At 34.0% G+C, this 23,665-nt stretch overlaps 1 protein-coding gene across 2 annotated transcripts in view; it reads right to left on the reverse strand.

Annotated features, from left to right (window-relative positions):
• The window catches only part of Ifrd1 (Interferon-related developmental regulator 1), a 255,557-nt gene that overhangs the window by 174,709 nt on the left and 57,183 nt on the right, over positions 1–23,665 (reverse strand). Inside the window, exon 1 of one of the 2 annotated variants that reach the window (XM_076114837.1) lies at positions 1,319–1,370. The exons of the other annotated variant lie outside the window; for it this stretch is intronic. Coding sequence (XP_075970952.1) covers positions 1,319–1,355 — 37 coding nt within the window. The 5' untranslated portion in view covers positions 1,356–1,370. Of the gene's footprint in view, positions 1–1,318; positions 1,371–23,665 lie in introns of those variants that run through there. 2 annotated transcript variants of the gene reach the window in all.

Raw genomic sequence — 23,665 nt, forward strand, 5'->3', positions numbered from 1 at the left:
TTTCATTGGCTGCAAATTAATAATGAAAAATACTGTGTTGATAAATTCTCATAAGAGAGCTGAACTAATTAAAGGTTGATAGGGTGATAACTAAATAACATTTTTTTTATAGATTTTTGTGGTCTTTTGTACCCTTTCATTTAACATGTAAATAAATTTACTGGTTTTATGGCAACTCGGCTGCTTCTTCACCGTTTAACTGTAACAGGGGTCGTCAATTCTCAAATATTTTTTTCATCAAAGAGGCTCTTTAAAAGAGAATTATTTTGAAGACATTCAAAGAAATTTCACCCTCTATCCGAATAATACCATTACCTTGATACATTATTAAAACGGAACAGTTCTATACTTCTTTCCTTGCAAGTAAAAACTGTAGGGGTGCATAAAATAACAATGTTGCAACTTAGTACGTAGTTAGATTGCCTTTAAGATGTTTGAAAGGAGACTGCGACAATATTTATTTAGAAAACTTTATGGTTTCATGAATGAAAAGCGACTTTGTAATGGCGGGTTATGGGAATATAAAGTTTAATTGAAATTATATTTTTGTAAGCAACGCTTGGCTGTGAGTAGTGGCTCGCTTCTGGCTATAGACGTTTTCGAATTTCTAAGTCTTTTTCTGTCGTTATTACGTAAACAATTATTAAACTAAGTAAAGTTGACGACGATCATGCTTTAAAGAGAAAAATTCGAATTTAATTTATTGTAAATTTATGTACATTTATAACAAAACTTTATAAGCTCAGCTGCGACATATTTCGCTAAATATAGGTTTCTCAAAACGTTTGAAAAACATTCACGGTTACATCTTCTTAAAACTGTTTTGGTTTACAAGACAGTTTTTAGATGATTTAACCGCTTTGGTAATAAAAATGATAAATATAATTAATCACAATGTAAACCTCTGTCCATTTCTAAAGCGAAATATAAGCGTGATATTACTGTTATCTGTAATGTTGGATATTTCCCAGTCTCATGAACTAACACCCCTCTCCTAAAAGACATACGCCACATGGCTTGTAATAATAAGTACAAAGTTTGGATATATTCCTTATTACCTCATGCTCCCCTGGTATTTTGGTATATGAAAGAACTATTACAGCGCGATTCTATAGTCGGTACTATCCAGCGACCGAGAGTTCTTCATTTAAAGTGTACTGCAAAAATAGTTTCTACGTTACCCGCTAGAGGCGCTGATCAGATTTTGAAAAAAAAATAGCTAACCAGTTGTTGATAATATCGATAGCATTGCGATACAGGATGTATTTAGAATAAAGTCAAAATAAAAATATATTTAATTGCCAAAAAAATCACTTACCAAAGATTTGCAGTTGTATCATAGAATATCCTGTCATAGCTCGCTGTATTAACATTTGTTAAAAATATTAAATTGTTAAGTACCTGAAACAAAACAAATCAAAGCTTATTATAGTTTACAATATCAAAAAGCCGTATTTATAATATTTGTTCCTCTAAAAGAAAATTGATGAAAATATTCAAAAACCGCAACTGTCAAAATGTTCAATGAGCTTACAAAAATAATTCACAAAAGGCTGTTGACTAAAATGTATTTCAATTTATTCCTTTACCTTTCTTATCTATATAAATAAAAATAAATCAACGAAATGTAGTTTCAAAAAGTTAAAGTTAAAGTTGTGCGTGTACACGCACATCTTTAGAACAACTTAGCTAAATGTTTGAAGCTGTAGTGGCTTAGTTATCACGCCGCGCGGATCGATCTTTAAGGTTAAGCTACGCTTGCCGACGTTGTTTTGTGGATGGGTGACCATCTTAAACATATTGAGTTCTTCCGTGATTCGGAAGGCACGTTAAATTGTGGGTCCCGGTTCTCATTTTCAAAGATCTTTGACCAACCAGTCTTATTGAAGAGTAACGTGAAAAAATTGTACCATACCCGGACGAAGTCGGGCCAGTCCGCTAGTATTTGAATATTTTCCATTACATCAGTAAATACGAAACAAAGGATGTGTTTGTACTATGATGTGGTTTTGTTCATTGAGTTTGTGGTTACCTTTACGTGGATAGTGATCGTACCCGCCATATTGGGCCATTCTTTGTTTGAAAGAGCAAAGGTTTGAGGTTTCGATGGAAATAGAATACGTTTGAGGGAATTTTCAGATTATTTTTAATGACTTGTTGATGTTCATAGAAAGAATATGGCAACGTGTTTTAAAAAGTTCTAGTATTATGTTGCGTAAAAGTATTTTTTTTAAAGTCTTATATTATTTCGGCTGCTTGGTCTAATTTGCGATAATAGTCGAATTGATCTTTCTCTGAGATATTATCTAACTATCAAACAAATTTTACCTGAACCAGATCTGCCATTTTCACCTAAAAAGTAGGACACAAAAACAAATAATGTATGTTACAACAAAATGACACTCAGAATACAAATTGACAACATACATTCCCAATACTAACAAGATGATATTCTTTACCGAGATATTTTCAAACCGAGATAGGAAACATGTTTCAATTTGTAAAGTACTGGTAATAAGTAGCCGTCAGTGCAGGTCAGCTTGTATGTAATATCCTAATGGATCGCTCTGTGAGAAAATTGCTAAATAAAATTGCAGTTTTCTATCCCGTGTTGAGTTTTATATGTATTTTTACTATTTTGGGAATGACCGAGTTATTATTATCAGTGTTTGTTGATAGAAAAGTATGTCAACAAATAAATATCTTAACATAATTTTGACATGGTCACCGGTAGCGCGGTTCTTTTTAGTCGGTGCTATTGAGTACCTATTAAGAGTTAGACATTAAAAATGTACTGCAAAAATAGTTCTCACGGCGCCCGCTAGCGGCGCTGATAAAAAATTTCATACGAAATTTCTCATATTTTGTTTTGGTTGACGATAGTCGATAATGGTAAAGGATCGCTACTGTTTTGACACACACACAAGCAATGTATATTGTGCTAGATTACTAATGTTTTATATTTTAAGGGTCAAATATTTATTGATAAATAAAATACATTAAACTGCGCGTCGTTTCTCTGGGGTAAGTAGAAGAGACCGTAATAATATACACCTTTTACTACAATCCTTACAATATTTCTCGTGTTCTGAATCTAATATACCTAGAATGATCTAAGTAGTTCTTAGATCTACTATAATATCCCACACAAATTCCTCGCTATGGGGGACCTATGCAGATAGCTCAACTGATAGTACTATCTCCCATATAAATAGCTAAGTGTGTATGTAGCAGACAAGGAGGGAAAATAGTATTATGAACTTTAACAGTAATACTAACATTACATAACAATGTTTGAAGCACTTTTATTGAAGGCTTTAAGAAAATATTGTATATTAATAAGTTCCATTGCTAGTCACGAGGTTTTTCTCAAAATTATTAAATTTATCGTAGGTTCTTCAATCTGCACTATGACATGCTTATGTGGCAGACTCAAAGCCTGCACTAAAAAAGTTTGAATTGATTATTTTCGCTTTAAAGAATTTGGATTTTTAAACATTACAAGTCTTCATTTAAAAAAAATCATACAGCAAGTTTAGTGGGATCATTATTAAATGTATTTCTAGTCATTTTCATGTTAGACAGTTTTCCATTACTGCCTGTAACATGGACAGATGCAGTTCGCATCAAAGGGGTATCGATTTGATATTAGGTCCATCGTCCAGATTTGATGCCCACTCCCGTCTTGTAGTATTGATACTGAGATGTACGTACAAGATGATTGATTGAGTTCCGAGAAATGGTATAATGTATTGTTAAAATATATTTGTTGGTCATCTGCTTAGGATTATAGAAAATAGAGGTCATATAATATTATGGTGATTGAAATAACGTGAAAATGTCAAAGGAAGTATCGTTATATTAATTGTTTTATTTATTTATTTATTTTATTTTAAACTTCATATACATGTGTATATAGGCGGACTTAATGCCAAAGGCATTATCTACCAGTCTACCTTAGGGTGATGCAGAGATTGAAAGAAGTAGGTGTTTAAAAAAATAAAAATAAAGGACGTTAAGAACCAGGTTTACCAATAAATAAAAATAAAGTCATGTATGTACGTGTACTTAAATATAGATAGGTTTATACATACATAATGATTAACAAATAAGAAATATTAAATACATATATATATACCCATATACATAAATAAATAATAAAATAAGCTATATACTGAATTATACAATATATATATTATGAATAATAAATATACATAAATAAAAACTAAGACGAGTGTGACGATTCTGCTACTTGTTTTAACAAGAGATTCCGCACTTTGCTCTTAAACGTATTTATGTGATTAGCTGTGTTTGTGGCTCTCTCAAGAGGAGTTCTTAAAATTGACGATTGACTCTATATTTACAATATATTATAATTGTTATGATAAAGTTTAGAAATTACCTATTAGTTCAGCTGTGCACTAGTTAATTTTGATTGTCTGTATTAATCCTATGATGCCACGCTATTGCTGGTACTGAACTCCTTTTCCATAGCTTAGTTTTAACACTTCATGGATACTAAAACATAGGCTTATTCTATCCTGTTTTGAAAACCAGTCTAAATAAAAATCGCCTAAATTATTCATACATTCGCGACACTCAGACTAAAATCACTCAATCCTGAAAACACATACCGTAGCATTTGAACAAGCTTTCGACCCTGAAACCTTCGTATTGGTGCTGTCCATTAACCAAATGGATGAACGGACAGATTTACATTGCAAATGTCTGCGTCAAAGGCTGCCAGGAATTTTTCATTTGACGGCAAAACTTTTGAAAGTGAAGGGTTAGATATGAAGGAGTTGCGTATTGTGCTTTTTTATATTGCGTACGTGAGTCTTATCCTATGTTGTCGGATTTTGTATAGGTTTTTGTGGTTTAATGCTTCTATGTGTGATGAAGTCTGTTCTTTTGTATGTCAGGAAGATGGGATAGTATGGGATTATTATAATGCGTAGGTATGTATTAGTTTGGTATAAAAAAGCAGAGAGTATGTATTTTATTTGTACATTTTAGGTTTATTTTGTGACTTTTTAATACGTTCAACTCACATTACAATACACGTAAAAAAAACTTCTCTCATCACTTTTCACCATATACAAAGTTAAAGCAAAAACATATTTTAACATTATTTCTCAGTGACTGTGCGATTGAACTAGCCTATCTCTACACATTGTTAAAAATGGCCATTTCATTAACTGTCTATTTCCATACAAAATCAAAGAACTTTACCAGACACAACACAGTAACATAATACCTACCTCGCAATAGACGTGATACCAATGAAAACTTCCACAACTTCGTGATTCCCAAATGAGGGGTTGAAGAAAGTTGTTCTGTAATAACGCAGACGAGCCCTGAAGCCAATAAAAAGATGACAAGCAATATAAAGATTAGGTTCCCAAGACATCTTAGATCAGATCCATCTCTGTCGATTTGCGTTCGTTTCCAGCCCTTCGGGAAATTCGATGCATTATCGATTTTTTTGCTAGTGTTGTAGTTGTGTCGATATCGATAGATTTTCTTTTAATATTGCTGTTATTTGGATTTAAAATAGATATGTTTTATTTAACACAAATTCGTTTATGAGTCTCAAGAGTTTGGTATTTCAGAATGACTATTAAGTTGGTCTTGGTTGTTGACGTTAATCAATTCAAAATCTTCTCTGCAGCTTTTGCAGCAGTGCATTTTCATTAGAAAGTGTCGACACGGAAATTTAAAAGGGTAAACATACATTGTATTATTAAAAGACTAAGGCGTACTTATTGAAGTCACATTTATTAAGTAAGAAAACGATCATCATTGTGGAAAAGTACTTAATAAATTCTAAATATTATCGGTCGGGGAAAAAGTCTTTTCGCACGCATACGCATCGTGGCAACATTAGGTAGACTATCGACAAATCAAATCGTCGACTGTTGCCCATCTCTTTCATCCAAGTATAGGATTACAGTACGTCGGTGTACCTGAGGATATTGGGGGGATTCCGCAGCACCACTCCATATGCCAACTACTCGGATTACTGACTATTTCAGATTATACTGCAAACGGAAAATACTCTGTAATGTGTGCTGGAAAACTGAATGGTTTTGTTCTGCTATTATTATATTGGTATCTACTTCTGAGTTGAAAAAAACAGACTCTATTATTGGAGTATTTACTTAAATGATAGCATTTTCATCTAATGATCTCAAAAGATGAAGATGAAGATTCATTCCTATGGCTGTCAAAAACTGGGCTGAAAGTTTTTCACAAATGGTATTGATAGACCTTTGATTATTTGGTAATTTGTATTCAGTAGTGGACTTGAGATGACTTTTACACCACTGCATAAGTAACCCCACTTATAACAAGTGCATTGTGCCTTTATGTATACATACACCCAGAAAAACAATACGAATAACTAGTTTATTAAGCTCGGGCTACTCACTAAACTAAACTACGCAAAACAACTGAGAAAACTGCGACCACTCACGCGAAAATGTTTTCCCATCATAATCATATATTTACGTTAACCTGTTTACCCACATCGGGAAATCTTTCCCCAACTCCTCGCATCTTCGTAATAAGCAGCCATTACCGAAATTAAAGCATCAATCTCAACACCACGTCGATGCCTTACGCGCTCCTCTTAAATATTCTATGTAGAGTAAGATGTAGAAGTGATTCTATTAGGTCGTCGTACCTACAAGCAAGCCACATAATATTTTGATAGTATTAGATAGGAACTGGTTGTATAATTTGCGTTAACATAATGATCCTGTTTCGATCAAATATGTATAATACTTGTCTCTGAAAACTGTTATCATCGTTAACCGTTAATTTATCATCGCTAAGCCAATTTATTTTCCAAAGCTTCATTGATTTTAATTGTACTTTGCAGGACGATTGTTATTTTTTTTTCTATTTTACAATTTCCGTGTTTTGTTTTTTATGAGGAATTTAAGAAATTGTGGTAAATTATTGTCTGGAAAATAGTGACCACGGTTTCTTTGTGAAAAAGTTACAATTACAACCAATAACGACTCATGATAAAGTATTTTCATAAAGTCGTAATGTGGAGAGTTTCACCCAAGTCATTGACCTCATAGGTACAATACAATTAAAGTATCCTATCTATACATTATTCTAGTCTACATCACAGGTGAAAGTTGGTTGTGGTCGCGACATAAATTACCGTTTAAGGCAATAAACGCTTATTGCGCGTTGCGGGACTCGGCTCAGGATTGTGCGCAAGCTATACACAATTAGGGGATATGATTAATTTTGTTTAGAAGTGCCGCGTCTGAATGGACGATTAGTCTTGGTAAAATCCGTAATAGGTATTTGTATCACATTAGTAGAAAGCTAAGTATGCGGTTTCCTATACCACTTAAACATCTATAATTATATTTGAGTAGTTTTGCGAATGTAACAGGTGAGGTTTTGTCGAGTATAAGTCAATAAAAAGCCATTTTTAATACTATATCTCTGAAGACTGTGAAAATATTAACTATGCTAGTCCTGTAGGTTAACTTAAAATAACTGTATTTTAAAAGTTCTTCAACCAAGGTCAATTGTGTTAGTTCTTACTTCTAACGATCCAAACCCATAATCGAAACTGAAAACTTCAGTTTCATTCAATACTCAATGGTTTAGGCAGCACAGTATGTCACACCACTTGAAGTGTTTTACTCTGCTATAAAACACCCGTCAATCGCGGTAACTATACTGTATATGAGTATTCCCCAATGAGAGGCCGTTGTAGTGCTTGCGGTAAAACAATACACGAATATTTTGGCGGGCATTTTTTTCATATTGGACGGAAAAAAAATTAATTGCAAAAGATTGACCAAACCATAAATGGCTAATAGAAAAATCATCAAAATCGGTTTAGTGTCATTGAGGCACAAACATTGTTACCTACTTCCGCATAAATATATAATGCTAGTAAGAAATAAGATGTATGTATGTAAAGTTATTGTAATTAGTAAATTAAATACACCAAAGTACCGTTAACTCTAAAAAATGACCCAGCTAATTGAAAAACCCATACAAAATATTAACAATATTAAATACAAAAGATTTTCAATCAAAGTGTCTGAGCCGCGGAAGCGCGGGTATTTGCCGTCGTCTACCATCCATTGTCTACGGCTGGCTACGATGATTGACATTATCTACGAGCCCGGCATTCATCGCCCGTCGGGAACTGACGCCCGAACAATTGCACAGTACAGATTACGAAATGTAAGCAAAATTAAATTTCGGTGAGCGAGTGTCGGAAATTAAGTGTTTAGAATTGGGTGATGATGTTTGACCTGAAATTATTTTAATTACAGCTTTGATAAAAAAATTAAAACAGTCCAAAAATAATATTTAGATCGAAATACTAGGTTATATTTGAATCCAAATATTCTAGAAAATTCTCTCTCATTCTTTATTCAAAATATTATACAAAAGAGTAATCTGTGGTGGTCGATACAGGAGACACTCGGTTTGACGAATACCGTTATTCATGTAACTAAAACCATATTTGTAGAAATGAGGTAATATTTTTAGAATTCGACGCTATCGGCAAACTTTAATAGGAACGAATGTATAAAATTACAAATCCTATGTTTACCCATATTAGTTACCCTACAAAATAACTATTACACATTCAACCAAAATTTTTACACGCCAACAATCACTAAACCCTATACCAAACAAAAAGCTTTTAATTTCCGAATATTAAACATTGGAAATTAATCGCACAGTGGGCACTTACCCAGAAATGTGGATGAGACAATCGTTCCGAACCTTTTGTCTGGATATGTATTGTTTATACACAAATAAATCAGTTCGTGCACAGTGGTCCGGCGACGGACCGCTGGTTTTCAAACAATAATACATAATAAATGCTGTTGATATCATTGTCATGTAAATACAGAAATGAGATATTTAATTTTAATACACAGAATACCGAATGAATGTGTGAATTATTGATTGTGAGTTCTAATTTTGGTTTTTGTTGTGTTCTAAAATGTGGGTAGTTGTTCTTAGGTTTGTGTATGATATAATTTATAATACCATTACTGTATTGTTGGCGGTAATTTTATACTTGTTAGCATGTCTTGTCATCACGCGATGCCTAAACAGTCAATAAGTATGTGTTGCTTCAAAAGCTTATTTTAAGTAAGTAAGTGTTTTACTAATTTTATGATGCATATACTCGTACATATCAATGCAATAATTTTATAATATTTCAATATTTAAAATACATAAAATATTTTTAGTGATCCATTTCTGCGTGAATGGCATTTTATAGTGCTTCAAAATATTTGTACAATGGTACATACGCATTGCAAAAATATTTAGAAAAAATCCACACAAAAAGTTGAAGTGGAATGTGGAACACTCCTAACAAAATGAACCTATTCACACCGGCGCACTGTGGATCGAAAATCGGCTGTAGAAGACATAGGATCTCGATGTCGCGAATGTTATTTTTTTTTATGGAAATGTATTCTGCTGATCATTACTGTTCTATAAAATGTCATATGACGTAATTGTGTGCACAAATGGAAGAGTTATAATTTTTTTAAGAAAATTTTGTATGGAGCTGACATGAAAAATGAGAATATCTCTGGAATCGCAAGGTTGGCCGTTATATCCTTGCACACTGATATAGTACTATTTATGTGTGAATTTTTGACATACTTTATATCGCGGCATCACTTGCGATTTTTTTTCTAAAAATCGTCAAATTTTTAAAAAAAAAATTTTGTTTATAATACATTTTAATGCTTAAGTATGACAATAACAAGTGTAATTTACAATATTTTTTATGCTTAGACCAAAACGTTCTAAGAAATCACAAAATCGTAATACTTCTCCTCGAATGGTGTTCTCTGAACCTCGTATAATCTTTTTTTCGGGCCTCTGAAGCTTCTTCCGAAAGACTTCCAATTAGTACAAAAGCATTTACTGCAATTATATCCCCTCCGTGAATAAACAATTTGTGGACAGTTGATGATGTGCAGTAGGTACCCATCATACAGTTCCACGTATTTTCAGCGGTTGTTCTAGCGTATTCTTTAAATTTCGGCACGTCTACAAACTCTCGATGTGATAGCTCTCAGAATCACAGCAAATCTGCATATTAGGTCTTCATCGAATCCAATGATCGCTGCAGTTTTACAAGGAAACTCTAAAAATCGCCTTGCTGTGTTCCCATCGTTAGTTGTGTCTAATCCTCGCTTAATGATGTCGATCAAATGGTTGAGATCATCTCTGAATCGTTCTTGGATGAGTTTTTTTCGTGAATGCAGTGTCTCTTGATGGCCTTCTCCTCTTGCAGACCACTTTTTGAAGTCTAGACGATACGCTATGTGTAAAAGACATTCCGTTTATGCGGGCATGAAGTGATGATAATCCGAACTCATACACGCCAGAAGAAACGGTTTTTGACGCAATGGCATCTAACTTATTCATTTATGTGGGCTTAGCCGAATACAGGTAGAGCAGGCCGCATTTCACTTCGCTACAGCCAGATATGTAAAAATTTTGCCATCAATCATCGTCACCATTAATTGGTCACTAATTTCAGTACTTGACATTTTGAGGGTACGAGAGATTTAATTTGGTTATCCATTGCAGTTTTTTCATTTATGACGTCTTCTTTGGATTCTTTCGCAAAAGTAAACTGGACTGGATGGCAATACATAGGTGAGCAGGGTTTTAGATTCACCCATACGGTATCACCGTCAGCTATCAACTTTAATGGAACCAAAGAGGTCATAAATGAGCTGGAATCATCTTCAAACCCCCTATCACCGTCAAATCCCCACCTTGGTGTTAATATCATTTGTTTATCCTGCCGTTACAAGTTCAGAATTTGGATAAGACGAAGACCTAATATGCAGATTTGCTGTGATTCTGCAAGTTATCACATCTGCAAAGTTTGTAGACGTGCCGAAATTTAAAGAATACGCTAGAACAACCGCTGAAAATACGTGGAACTGTATGATGGGTACCTACTGCACATCATCAACTGTCCACAAATTGTTTATTCACGGAGGGGACATAATTGCAGTAAATGCTTTTGTACTAATTGGAAGTCTTTCGGAAGAAGCTTCAGAGGCCCGAAACAAAGATTATACGAGGTTCAGAGAACACCATTCGAGGAGAAGTAGTACGATTTTGTGATTTCTTAGAACGTTTTGGTCTAAGCATAAAAAATATTGTAAATTACACTTGTTATTGTCATACTTAAGCATTAAAATGTATTATAAACAAAATATATTTTTTTTAAATTTTGACGATTTTTAGAAAAAAAATCGCAAGTGATGCCGCGATATAAAGTATGTCAAAAATTCACAAATAAATAGTACTATATCAGTGTGCAAGGATATAACGGCCAACCTTGCGATTCCAGAGATATTCTCATTTTTCATGTCAGCTCCATACAAAATTTTCTTAAAAAAATTATAACTCTTCCATTTGTGCACACAATTACGTCATATGACATTTTATAGAACAGTAATGATCAGCAGAATACATTTCCATCAAAAAAAATAACATTCGCGACATCGAGATCCTATGTCTTCTACAGCCGATTTTCGATCCACCGTGCGGCGGCCGTTTCTAAAAAAAAAAGCTTTAATTCCCCACCACGCAATACCATAATGAATTAACAAGTGTACACCCAATTATTCGGGCACGCAGTGTAATGTAAGCAAAAACAATTTGTTGTCCGTAACTAAAGTTTACCGAAAACAGGCGACGTTATGCAGTGTACACGTCAGTGCAAATAAAAGTGTACAGTGCGGGCGGCTAGTTAAAATTTCACGAGTCAGTCTAACGGTTGGACGCACTGTTATTCCGAGTTCGAATTTCGTTTCGTTTCGAACGCTATTTTTTAAATATTTCAGTTGGTTCTGTTCAATGTTCGTTTGTTTTTGATGGTTTTTGTTTAGTAGTTTCGGTTAATAAATATATTATGAATGTGATTTTGTACCTGTAGCAGTTCTACTGTCGGTACTAACAAGTATGTAGAGTTTGATGTTTTATTTGTGACTTGGTAAATAACTTCCTTCAGCTGAATTTGAACGTGGTTTTATGTTTCTCATTTCAAGCAGAGTCTACGGTGAAGTTAGATGCTTATGAGTTTAGGAGTTACAGTCTTGAAGCTAGCCGAGAATATGATCTACAGTTACACAATGTACAGATCATGGCAATGATACATTAGACCACGTAGCATCTTTGTAGCAATATCAAGCAAGCAGAGGTATATGAGATGCACGTACTATTGAGTATAGTATTCAACATTTTACTTTGAGGGTCTAAATCAGAGGTTCCCAAACTATTTTCATCTAACGCCCACTTTCAAAATCAGTTATTTTGTAGCTCCCCCATTTATTCTTCACCTTATAAACCTCAATAACGTATGTATTAGTTTCGCCTGGAGATTAATTAAACCTATCTTCTAAACGAGACTTTTTTTACCAGAGAGATAGATTAGGTACCTATGTACATTAATAATCGTGCGTTCGGTTTGTGTCTTCGGAGGTGGGGACCTCACTTGCGACACTTGAAGATACGAATATTCTTCAGTGTTTGATACATAACTAAATATCTTAATTAAGATATAAATAGCGTTGTGAACGTTTATATTCATACAACAAAATAGGATAAAAATTGATATTGTGTACTTGTGTAGTAGGAGAATTTTAATTTCAATTAATTTTAAAATAAGAAGTAACTGAAGTTTCATATCGCCCCGTAAATCACTTCAGCGCCACCCCTATTTTCTTTTTTGAGCCCCTCACCGCCCCCCTCTAGATCTCCATCGCCCACAAGGGGGCGTTATCGCCCACTTTGGGAAAGACTGGTCTAAATTATACCTCAGTATTAGCCAGTGATGCAATGACGTCTTTGGTTTTGCACCCGCATACTGCTCATACATATGTCTTTTGATTTTATTTTCATCTTTAATATAACGGCTTATTACTACATTAAGATACAGAAAGTTAATTAAGGCGTAAATATACACAATACATTAGAAATAACAATTGATTTTCGATTACTTTATTATGAGTACCACAATCAGATACTCTACGGCAGGTTCAAATGTCCACATCAAATAAATATAGGTTTATCTCCAATACCACTCTGTTTGTACAAAGTTTGTTTAGTTATTTGAGTACGTGATTAGTATGTTTAAGTGTACAGAGGATCCTTGTGTTACTTTGTGCGTTCAGTTTTATTTAGTTAGTGGTAAGTATCCTTGAGAGTGGTCTTGACATACTGTAGTTTTCTCGACTCTGGAGCTAAGTACATGATGGTAGTTCAGAGTCACAATCAGTCGCAATTCCGTACAATTGAAATAGGTTTCAATAATATAATAATTTATTACGGTTAAGTTATTACAAAACACAACTTGTACTTCGGATTTTAGATTAAGGATTTTTTTTTGTCGGATTTTAAACCCAACCTATCTGGTGATTTCTTTATTTTGAAGCACTTTTACCAAAATTACATATTATATCTGGTAAATCATTCCTATATTATAGTAATTTGCAACATGCTGGCAAATTTCTTACGCCTCTGCTGCTACTACTGTAAAAAAACTACAAGGGTAATCGCAATATAACATGATAAATTTTGAACTCAATATTTCCTTAAAACGTATATTTTACACAAGCTAAAGACTTAAGTGAAGAACTATCCAACTAAACATTCAATTTCAAAGTTAAATCATCATTCAATTTAAATTTCACAGATAGATTCATTACGTCGTATAAAAATAGTGTAATAAGCAGTAAGAACGTCGAGTTGATGCAGTTCAACGATATCGCAGCTCCATTCATCGACTAAGAAAATTTAATCCAACGACTCTCAGTGACTTCAGTCACAACTTGCATTTAAGAAGAGATGAAAACGTTATCGTTCACGTTTTTGTTCGTGTTTTGTTTGTTTGTAGAATAGGGACTGGTTTTTGAATAAAATAATGTTTATTTTAATAAGCTTTGTGTTCTTGTTTATTTTATAGGCAGTGTAATATTATGTATAATAGGGTAATTAGCGCGAACATTAATCTATAGTTTCAGGTTTTTTGACGTTTCGGCGTAGGTCACAATGCCCGTGATCGCAAGTTAAATAAAAAATCTAAAAATTAAAGACTATGCCTAGTATGTTTTTTACAAATTTTGATGAATTATACGTACAATGTGTAACACAATTTTTACCAAAATATAAAAAAAAATATCTGCATATTTATTTTAACTGTTGATAAATTCGGTGGCTGCAAACTACAAAAATCATTTGTCAATATTGAACATAAATATTTGACTTTTGTTTTTCCCGGATGTAAGCTTTTATTTATGTGGAAAAACTGACATGAAATCTATAACTTTATTTTGATTCGGTACAACGATTCAGTATAATGTTTTTCAGACATGACTTAAATGACTTAGGCCTTGTGTAATACACAGATAGGAACATTATTGCTTTACTTTCATAAACCGATTAGTCTGACACAACTAGTAAAGTCCTGCACACTTCTGGTTTCCTCCCGAAGCAAAGAACTCTTGTTGAATTTGACATAAAAATAGTCAAAAACATTTTTTGAAAATAAATCGTCAGAAGTCAATCGTACTTTAACCACATTATGGAAATGAAAAAAATAAGTACACCGTATTTCAAAAGCCCTTGAAAAACTCACAAAATAAGAATACCGCCTCCAAATCTTTTCTCTCCATCACATCTCGAAAGGCTAAATCTAGTAAATTAGTTTCATTATCACTCTGTCCCAGGTGCTTCACAAAGCGCTTGTTTTTGGCTCCCCTCCCTTCCCCCTCACCCTTCAGTCGCCCCCCTCGTTCTTAACCAGCTTTATTAAGTACTCTTTGCAATTGTTGGAGCTGTTCTGAATAGGGCATGGAATTCTTTAGGTCTTTGAATTGATAGTTTGAGTTCAATTATGATTGAGTTTCGAAGGGTTATCGTCGAAGAAAAATTTGATAGGCTTTTTAAATAGACACATCATTTTTGGCTTATCATATTTTAATAGACATACTTATTATCTTTAAGCAGCTCTAAGCATTCGATACAAGAATCCTACCAAATTAAGAACCAAACCCTTTTTTTTTTCATTCAATTTTCATTCATTAGAGAACAGCCTGAAACCTTGTAGTACTTTAATGTAACATGATCTAAAAACCTGCGCATTAATAATGTATTGAATATAAAAGTACCATCAATTTAAAAATCCTATTGCCAGGAAATAAGCCTTCGGCCTCAACACCACTATCTGTATGATGCATCTTACCACCAAAAATATTATTATCTTCTCACCTACAATTAAAAGTAATGACTGTAAATTCTATATTAAAAAGTAGCATTCCAGGATTTCTACTGTCATGGGAACAAAGCATAACATTAACTATTTAAATAATTATTTCCCGGTTATTCCCAATTAATACACGAACTCGTCTACAACAACAAATTATTGTTCCGCGCTGTTGAATGGCGGAAACGCTGCCGCGTAAATATCAGCTATTAACTAAATTAAATTATATTATCAATTAAATTATCGGCATTATCCGTGAATCCTGACAGAACATCGGAAATGAGAGGTATTAAATTATGACAAATTATACCGAAATGGTTTTAAAAGATTATAATTCGATTGTTATTTATGATACTGCATTATCACGTACTAAATGATTATGCATTTTAGGAAAATTTGACGTTATTGTTATTATAATTTGCAGCAAAACATTCCTAATTAAAGTATCTGATTTTCAGCTTTTCAATTAACTTCTTTTTAGGCTATCATGATTTAAAAAAGCTTCATAAAGTCCTATGATTGTGGTCAGCATAGTTGAGTCGATCAGGTCTAGTCATACAGTTTAACACATCCATGTCTGCTTATAATATCCATATGTTTCAAACATTCTTGGCATCTAAAGCATGATTCTCAAAAATAAAACCTAGCAATCAAACAAGACAACTTTAAATTACTATATCATATACCACATCTTCATACACGCTTCATATAAAATATACACCCAACTTAAACCTTTAATAAATCCGTCATGATTATTAATCTTGAGCGTTCATAAAAGGTCCTTGTCCATGTTTTAATTAAACGACAATAACAGGGTATATTTAAAATTAATTTGGTCGAAAAGCCGGCATTATCGCAAGCAAGGTGAGAGGAACGAATTTATCAGGCCACACTCCACTGCTCTCGTGTTAAATTAAATGACATTTCATGTTTGGGATAAGTTGGGAACTTTTTGTGCTGTGATTTGGTTGACGGGTGTTAATTGTGTGAAAGCAAGAAGTAATGTTATATTATAAAATATTGTTTGTAAAATGCGAAATTCAGATTGAATTTTATTAAGCTCAGGCTAAACGATTTTGATGACTATTAATCGCATTGTTTCATCCCAGTTGTTAAATTTGCTGGTTTGAGTCTTGGGCTTCATTAGATTTTTTTTTATTTTAGTTTTTAGACAGAGCTCACTTTATGTACACACATATCCACTTTAACATCTAAATGCCTTTTTAAAACAAAATCCGAAAGTAATAAAAAATCAAGGCTTTAACAAAAAAAATATAATGAATAAATTTTCCTTCAGAAAAGTCTACTTAAAATATCACTTTCTTCCCTTCCCTACTTCCCGCTATTTCTCAAAACTTACACCTACCCGCATTCCCAGTACAAACAAAATTTAATGCAGCGTTGAAATTCGACAATGCTTATATAATTAGATGTCATAATTTACTGGCTCTTATCATTTTTACCTGAGGAGAGAACTCAAAGGGCTTTTGTTGCAAACATTTATAAAGGTTTTACATTTAGTTTTGTAATGTGGGTGATGATATCGTTGTACGGGATTATGTGTTTTGTATTTGATAAAATGTTGCATGAGATGTTTTAATTAATTTAGACGTGGATATGGTTTTGCTGTTCATGGTTTGAGTTAGATAAAATTGGAGGGGTTTAAAGCTTGGCGATAGGTTTCACCGGCTTACAATGCGTTTTTAATCGATATATATACGTAAATAAAATCACGTGTTTTTCCCACAGTGGCTGGCAGAGAACACCACTTGGTACAATCCTTACAAACTCATTGCATTTAATCCATATCTGTTTACCAATATATTTTTAATTGTTCAATAAACGTAATTGGGAGGAGGAGAAAATCGAGATTTTATGTGGCTTTCATCATCATTCAAACTTTTACCTAATAAAACACGTCTTAATAATGCTTAGTCTTTTCTATTCGATCTCCCGATACATGTCTAATAAATAGCGCTACAAAGTCATCGTAACGCCAATTTTGGTATTGCTCATTATTTTCCATTTTACGTCATTAGCCATAGAAACTTTAAAACAAGAAGCTTAAGTTAAATTGTCCGTTTTCATTTTTTCACTTTTAAATCACCATTACTCATGCAACCATACATTTATACGTACAGACCTACATAAGTACATACATAAAATCACACCTTTTTCATAAAGTTGCGTCCACGCCTCTCGGGACATTTCTTACATACTTCCCTTGTCTCATTGACTATCTATATGACATCCTATCATACCGGAAACAAGTACTCTTCACCAGACCTTTTTTTCATATCACCACAATTGAACAGACATTTCCACCAATAATTCTCGACAATCCATCACAATTCATACATTCACAATAAACAGTGGCACTATGAATATTTGAAACACAAACTGTACGTGTTTTTTTCATCGCGCCGAAGCTTTGCACCGCAACCAACTAATACTCGATAAAAACAATGGACTCAGTAATACAATTTTTATTACAAACGAACTTTTAAATTTTATTTTAAACGACAGTGATTGGTTTTCTGTTTGTTTTACGAATGTTCTTTTTGCGGCTTACATTTGTAGCTTTTGTGGCGGTTTGGAAGTCAGACGCGGCTTTTATTTTTTGCTGTTACGACATGTCCTGAGGACATCAAAGGTAATCGAAAGATATTTTTTGAAATACACTAAAATCCGCACTTAGCCAGGGTGGTAGACTTAAAGCCTAAACCTTCCCTTATTCGGGAGGAGACCCTTGCACAACAAGAGGATAGGCAGGGTTGAAAAAAACAAGTAAATCTTTCGTTAATAATGTATCAAGAGGCTTGAATTAAGTAATTTTTACTACATGGCCTGAGATATCCATATTAAAAATGTCTCAAACTGAAAAGCATAACAACCCCTTAAGCAATATACAAATATATACAATGCTATGTATACGGCCACGAATAAGTAAATTGTCGTAACAATAGTAAACATCGTCTTTTAATTACTATATGCGATTTTGGTCTTAAATACATTCTTAAAGATAGTGAAGAGCTTTCATATAATAGCGTTTAACACTAATTAAAACACAACAGAACTGTACTTTACTTAAAGAACTCTATCACTATTTATACAAAAAATAGAGTAAGCAGTTCTTTGCATTCACTAGACGTATTCCCATCGTCTCTACAGTTCAGAGACTCTCAACCTTTTCGTATGATCCCATTTCATAGTATAAACTATGAAACCTCTACGCATCAATGTGCACTAAACTACTACTACTATCACATATCTCAGGATTTCTTAAAAAAAAAATCAGTTTCATCTGATTGAGACTTACAAAACAGTATATTATTAATTTGTATAATCTAGATCCAAAACAAATCAATAAAACCACAGGTAGCTTATGGAGTGGTAACCGTATGTCAATCACATAAACCACATTACGTCACACATAACCTTGACCACTGCACCACAAACTGCCATATTACCACCATAGCCACAAAGGTTGACAGCCACTGGCACAGTCTTCTCTGTCACCGTTTGTTCAACGTCTCATTTACACTGTCGCTACAATTATAGAGACAGGAGCTCTGTTTAATATGCAAATTAAAATTGTAGAGCTTATGACGACGGAAATTCTCTTACATAATATGCTTTGGGGCTTGTTTTAACTCTACTTACTGGGAATAAGATAGTTGGTGAATGAAACGTTCTTTGAAAATAAAAGATTCTGTTCAAGGCTTTGTTACGACTGCAAAGGCGTTTTCATTCTCTTTGCTTCTTATAAGGCGCTTATAGCTAGTTGCTACAGTCGGTAATTGATAAATGTGCTAAGCAAGCCTTGGCACGGACACAATATGGATGGGTGGCCACGTGCTGATAAGTAAAATTAAATATCTACAGCTAGTGGTGCTCACCGTTTAACAATTAGTGGGTTAAGCAATCTTTGGCGTAGATGGGTTGCCGTTTATCCGTAAAATAAGCATGGCATGGGCACTACGAGCAATGTAAAACTTGAACCCGCTTAGTATTATTGAAATTAAAGAAAATAAAGTGAGTGAGCTTGTTAAAGAAAAAGAAAGCCTGCAGACAAAAAATACAATATTGCAAACACCTTTTCGAAAATGAAGATATCAATATTTCATCCCAATACAGGAAATCTACACACGTGAATTCTTGAGCAAAAAATCTATGCAAGATTCAGTACAATTCAATATCATATTTCTAACAAAATTGGGACCTTTTGCACACCTGATCTCGCAGACACGACTGCAATAAGGAAATTCATATGGCGTTGTCACCCTAAATATCAGTGTCAGGCTGGCTCCACATGTTGGTCCCAACGTTCGTACCAACGTTGGACTGCAAACTCGGTGAGGCGTACACACGTTGGCTAATAAACTAGTTCTGTAGCTCGATTCACTACTACTATCGACTACCGACAACCGAACTGTCATCGAGAAATTTTGTATGAAAATCTGATCAGCGCCTCTGACGGGTGTCGTAGGAAACATTTTGGCAGTACATTCGAAATGTCAAATGTCGATAGCTAGCCGGTTTTCGGTAGTCGATAGTGGTAGAGAATCGAGGTACAGTATCGTCAGATAGCGAGCGGTGCGCAGATTCCTTTGATGAAACCTACACGAGCCATCAACTACCAACGCTCGACCAATGCCATTTTCTAGATCCACTCGTTGGACGAATAGCGTTGGGTATATTGGGGCCAACGTGTGGAGCCGGGGTAAATATCAGTGTCAAATGTAAGGAAACCGCTGACGTGTATGTACACACTGTCGTAAGGAAGATAGACAAGTCTTGTTTTAATTGTGGGATATTTGAAATGTTTGGGAGTATGTGTGTGTGTGTCAGGTAATGAAATAGGTTATTGTGTCGTGCGATTCTTGTTAGGTTTGCAATATTGGTGAAAGGTTTTGATGTACGTCACTCTTTGTATAATTGACTGTCATAAGTCATAAATGTCTAATAAATGATTTAATTTTGATTTTTGCCAATTTTGTGGATAACTGTTTTTTGGGCGGAGTATTGAGTGTGTTACGATTTTGGGCTGTCATTTGACTACTCAAAAGGAGATAACAATTTACTGGTTTTCTTATATTATTTTTATGCTACTTACTTGTTTTTTTTTTGGATTTCTCTAATGCCACAATGCCACAAAGTGGTCATCCACCTTAAGGCTAGCCGCAACAAAACTGCTTTCCTTATTACCTTAAATCAATACGTTACTCATTGAAAACTATGAGATCTTTTAAATCAAGTACACCTTTTTCTTATTATGCGTCTTTTCTTTTCGTTAACATATATTTTCCGTATCTTTTGCTTCATTCCTAAAACTATCAGTCAACATTACACCAGCAAGACGGACGTAGGAACAAAAACATAGTATCGTAACTCTTGTAAACTGTAACGTATGTATATTGCAGGCCAGAAGGTTAGTTTACTCATACATTATCCGAAGGCTTGCCTTAAGCCATGCTCATAAAGCCAAATTAGACGTGTCTTCCACTTATTGTTGGGTAGGATGGACAGCTTGCTGGAAAATGTGTTGGAGGTTCTTTTCGGATAGGGAGCAGTAAATTTTATTATTTTATCACACAAAAGTTCGATTTCAAATAAAATTGTCCAGGTCTTAAAAGTTGGCCAATAAGCATTGCTTACGTCATCATTATTTTAAATTCCAATTTTAGGACTAATTTTTAAGCATTACATGTTGAACACTCCGGAGATTGTTCAAGATTCGTGTTATTTAAAACTTACGCAAATCTTATCAAAATCTGTCCAGACAGCAAAGATAAGATAGACAATAAGTATTGGAGAGTATGTTTAGTGTTGGATTCTGAAAACACAATATATCGTGAGATCAAAGACAACATACATACATATAGATCTTATAGCTTCGTATATACAAAACAGCTCTCCCAAACTCCAATCCCGTATGTCACGACCACAAGTCTTGCCTGAAACGCATCACATACAAAATACGTTTCACCTCATCTTTAACCATTGCAAATTCACCCTTATCTGCTTCACATAAGGGCTATAGATACATTTTTTCAACTACCCGTCTTATGTTTGTCCAATGTACCTGAACACGTGTAATACTCAAGTTTTAATGTTGTTGGGGCTTATTTCTTTGTTACGTGATCGCCGTGCAAGGGTTCTCATTACATATTACCGGTAACTATGGTGTTTTGAGACAAGTAAATAAGAAACAAAGTTCTAAGGTGTTTGGATTACGGCAACTCGTAACAGCAACCTGGGAGAGTCGATGATTAAGAAGAACTCTGTTTTGGGGTTTTGTGTCTGTAGAATTTACTTGACTTATTAGTATTTTTCTGCTGCTATATAAAATGGATTCGAGTAGACTCTCACACAGCAGTTGTACGGTAGTGGGTAAAAAAAAGAAAAACATTTAAGTAAATATCTTCGAAAACATGTAATTTCAGTGTTACTAATGTGCGACTTTACAACGCGCTTCAGTAGGTGGTCAAAGGTTAAAATGCCGGCTGATGCCCGTGTTTTTTTACAAAAATATACCTACGTTTTTGTAAAAAAACGCGTGCGTCACTGGCTCACCGTTATGGTGATTGAAAGCGTCCTCGAACGCCTGACGGTAACACGTAGTTTTTGAAGAAATGTACAGGTCTTAACACATGGGGTGTGGTGCACCTGTAGTCAAAAACTGCACCTTTTCTGTTATTGCGTTTATCCAGTAGTAGTAAAATTAAAGCTTAAACTTGTTACAAATCAATGTGAAATATTTGTTACAAAATAATTTCTCTTTCAAGCGTCCAATCGAACAAAATAAAGTCCAACCCTCATAAAATTTCACATCCATTCTAACGTCAGTTATCCGTTTTTAAAATACGCTCCAAAATACAATGTACGAGAAACATTTACGCCGCAATTAATTCAGAATCCAGATTAAAACTCATATCTGTACATATAAAAGGGAAAAATCACCAAATACCACGTTTATCGAGTGAAATTTTATGTATTCGTATTGTTATGCGAAGGATTCTACCGTCATGCGAAAATCTACGGTCCTCATCAAACGTTTATTAAGCCGAATTAAAGGGTTAAGCTTTGTACACAACGGTACCCTTTATTTTGGAGTATTTTAAAAGGGTTTTGCTCATGAAATTGTAATATTTATAATGGTAAATTCATGGTTTTTGGTGCATTTATGTGCATGCAATACGGGCTTATGAAATTTGTGTACACAATGGACTGTGTAAAGATTAATAATTTCAAGAAAATTCATCAGGAAATGAGAATAAATTACGCTAGAATTTAACATAAAATTCACGAACGATCACAAACAAAAAGTGAGAAATCAAACGAGCAGAAATTATAACTCAACTTATAATCTTACCGCAAACCAATAAATCTAAGAGAAAAAAGCCAGCTGTTTCCGCACCCAAGACCGCATGGAAAAATACATGATTTATGTGTACAAAGCCTAATCCAAATTAAAGGCAAGGGCCGCCCTTTCCGATTCCGGAGTCGTAGGACGAAACTCATCTACCTAAAATTGCTCTCAATTTATTAGGATTCTCAGAATAATTTCATTTTATTCGTGGACAAATTCTAACAGGAGTGTTTGGACATGGTAAATGTGGCGGCATTTTTTATGTTTGTACGATTGGAGGTGTTAAATGTATTAAAATGTTCTTATGGAATAATTAATTTAGTCGATAGATTTGTTCTTATTTCTAATATGTTCGTTTACTGTAAAAAATATTTAAGTGTTCCGAAAATACACCGATATGCCTGTAGACACAGACCATTTAGGCAGTTGTGTCATCAAAAGTATTTAATATGTAGTGTTCATTACAATTGTCATGTATAAAGAAATAGTTTTCTGCCTTCCGGTAGAAAGCTTTTATATAAAAATATTGCTGGTAAGTAAACGAACACATTCTGTATACACAAACTTGGTCACTAACTACCCAAACATAAATCCCAATCCCAACAGACCTGAAACTTAACATCCATACTTCTAAAACTTTCGCATCTACATTATTAACTACACTTACATATTCTTGTAAACTGCAAGAATTTCTTAGCCATTTTACTAGTAAAAACAGTTTGAAACTACCATTAAAACAGGTTATATTTGACCCACTTTCAAACAAGACTAACTGAAAAATACACACGTAAAACTTAGACTTGGTTTCGCAAAGTTTTTTTCACGTCAAAGAAAAAGTTCAGAACATTTTCACATTTCATGAGCGCGGCGTGAAAATAGTGCCTTATGAAATTTGTGGGTAGTTCTTTTGGGTTTTAGTTTGTGGTGTACGTGTTAAAATGTTGTACTCGTTTGACAGGCAACGTGGTTTTGCCACGATTTCC

The sequence above is a fragment of the Anticarsia gemmatalis genome, chromosome 5 (assembly GCF_050436995.1).
Source record: "Anticarsia gemmatalis isolate Benzon Research Colony breed Stoneville strain chromosome 5, ilAntGemm2 primary, whole genome shotgun sequence".
Taxonomy (NCBI): Eukaryota; Metazoa; Arthropoda; class Insecta; order Lepidoptera; family Erebidae; genus Anticarsia; species Anticarsia gemmatalis.